Genomic DNA, 1,506 nt, shown 5'->3' with positions numbered 1-1,506 from the left:
AGTTTATTGGACAGGATGTGAAGTTACCAATAAAATCATGAATGCAAACTTTGAGTTATGGGTGGTACTGGTCACCATAGCACATCCATCCCCACACACATGCACTCACTCATTCAAACCCATGTAGCATAGTGTATAGTAGCTGCTGTAGTGATTGTGAGAGCACTGTGTCAGTATATCTACATATCCAAGGCCCTGGAGTCTGCTGTTGATAGTCAGCCTCCTTCAAGGCAATGTCTTCTCCAGAAGTGGGTCGCCTGCTTCTCCTTCTGTCTTGCTAGGCTAGGTCAGGCGCTGGATGAGAGGGTGGCACTGAGGCTCACGCTTCACTGTCTTTTACCCCTTTCTGGCAGACCTGTCTGATCACCCAGCATCATCTTGGCTACCCAATCCGGAGGTCGCTGTCCCACATTGGTCTTGAGTAGTCCCTGACAGCTGTTAGTCACAGGGGTCTCTGCCTGCTGGTTGGAGATGCCACAACAGGCATGTGCCTGCTCGCCTGGACGTGCCCCTAGGGCCAGCACATCCGTGTGGTATGTTGTACCACAAACACATATGCAGTGCCACATGCCACACAGTCAGCTGTTTTCCATGCTGCAAAGACGCGCTGACCCTGTGTTTGCTGCTCCACTTTTTGGCCTTTTTTTTTCATTGTTTTTTTGACCCCTAGATATCCAGGGGTCAAAAACATCTCTGAAAAAACAAACAGAGGATCAAATACTCAAGCATTGTGTGCATGTGAAAAGCAGAGCTGAGCCACCCTGAGTCATGCTGTACCTGCCAGCCAGGCTCTGCCTGGTGGGATCACCCCAACGGCAACACTGGAAGGCCCCCAAGACCCCAGGTAAGGCTGTTGCACCAGCACAGTGCTGGCCCCAGCCACCCCTATGACACCCAGGGTAACTTGCCACAGGCAAAAGTGCACTTGGACTAGGCATTCCCCAGGATCAAGTAGCTGTGGCACAAGGTACACCACTGCTACTTGTCCCTGGGGAGCCAAACACCTGCGTTCCTCCAGATGCAGGCCTTGTGTCCAACACCCTTCTCTGTTTCTAGCTGTAATCACCTCTATGTTGTCAAAGTCATTTCAAACATCCCATGCTGGAGCTTGGTGTGAGCAGGACACAGGATACACATAAATCCCTTCTATCTTCTGCATCCATCACTCACAGGGATGCCCCAAACTGAACTAGGAAGCAGTAAATGGACATAGTGGTTGCCACCCACAGCTTAAGTGTCCTATTTGCACTCATGGGTCACAGCTGTGTCTACCCCTGCCCGGCAAGCTCTGATCTGGCACCCAGCAAAGGCACATTTACATAGAGCTGCTGTTTTGCATGAGGCCACCCCAGGGACAGCGCCCTGCTCGCCAGAGCAGATATAAAGGGGCCGGTTTAACGCTTGGTGTCTCTCAGCTCCGTGTCAGTCGGTGCAGAAGCAGCAAGATGCTGTGGCAGACTCAGCTCCTCTGGCTCCTCGTGCTCTGGGCAAAGGGTAAGGGCAGCA

The 1,506-nt window shown here is 52.1% G+C and overlaps 1 gene segment (V, D, J or C); it reads left to right on the top strand.

Annotated features, from left to right (window-relative positions):
- Window positions 1–1,394: 1,394 nt before the first annotated feature.
- Window positions 1,395–1,506, top strand: part of LOC106721850 — an 11,136-nt gene continuing 11,024 nt past the window's right edge. The window contains 1 exon segment of the V gene segment in view: window positions 1,395–1,494. Coding sequence covers window positions 1,446–1,494 — 49 coding nt within the window.

Source organism: Alligator sinensis, unplaced genomic scaffold, assembly GCF_000455745.1.
Source record: "Alligator sinensis unplaced genomic scaffold, ASM45574v1 scaffold23_1, whole genome shotgun sequence".
Classification (NCBI taxonomy): domain Eukaryota; kingdom Metazoa; phylum Chordata; order Crocodylia; family Alligatoridae; genus Alligator; species Alligator sinensis.
The sequence above is the reverse complement of the archived record's forward strand: the minus strand, read 5'-3'. Positions and strand labels throughout refer to the sequence as shown.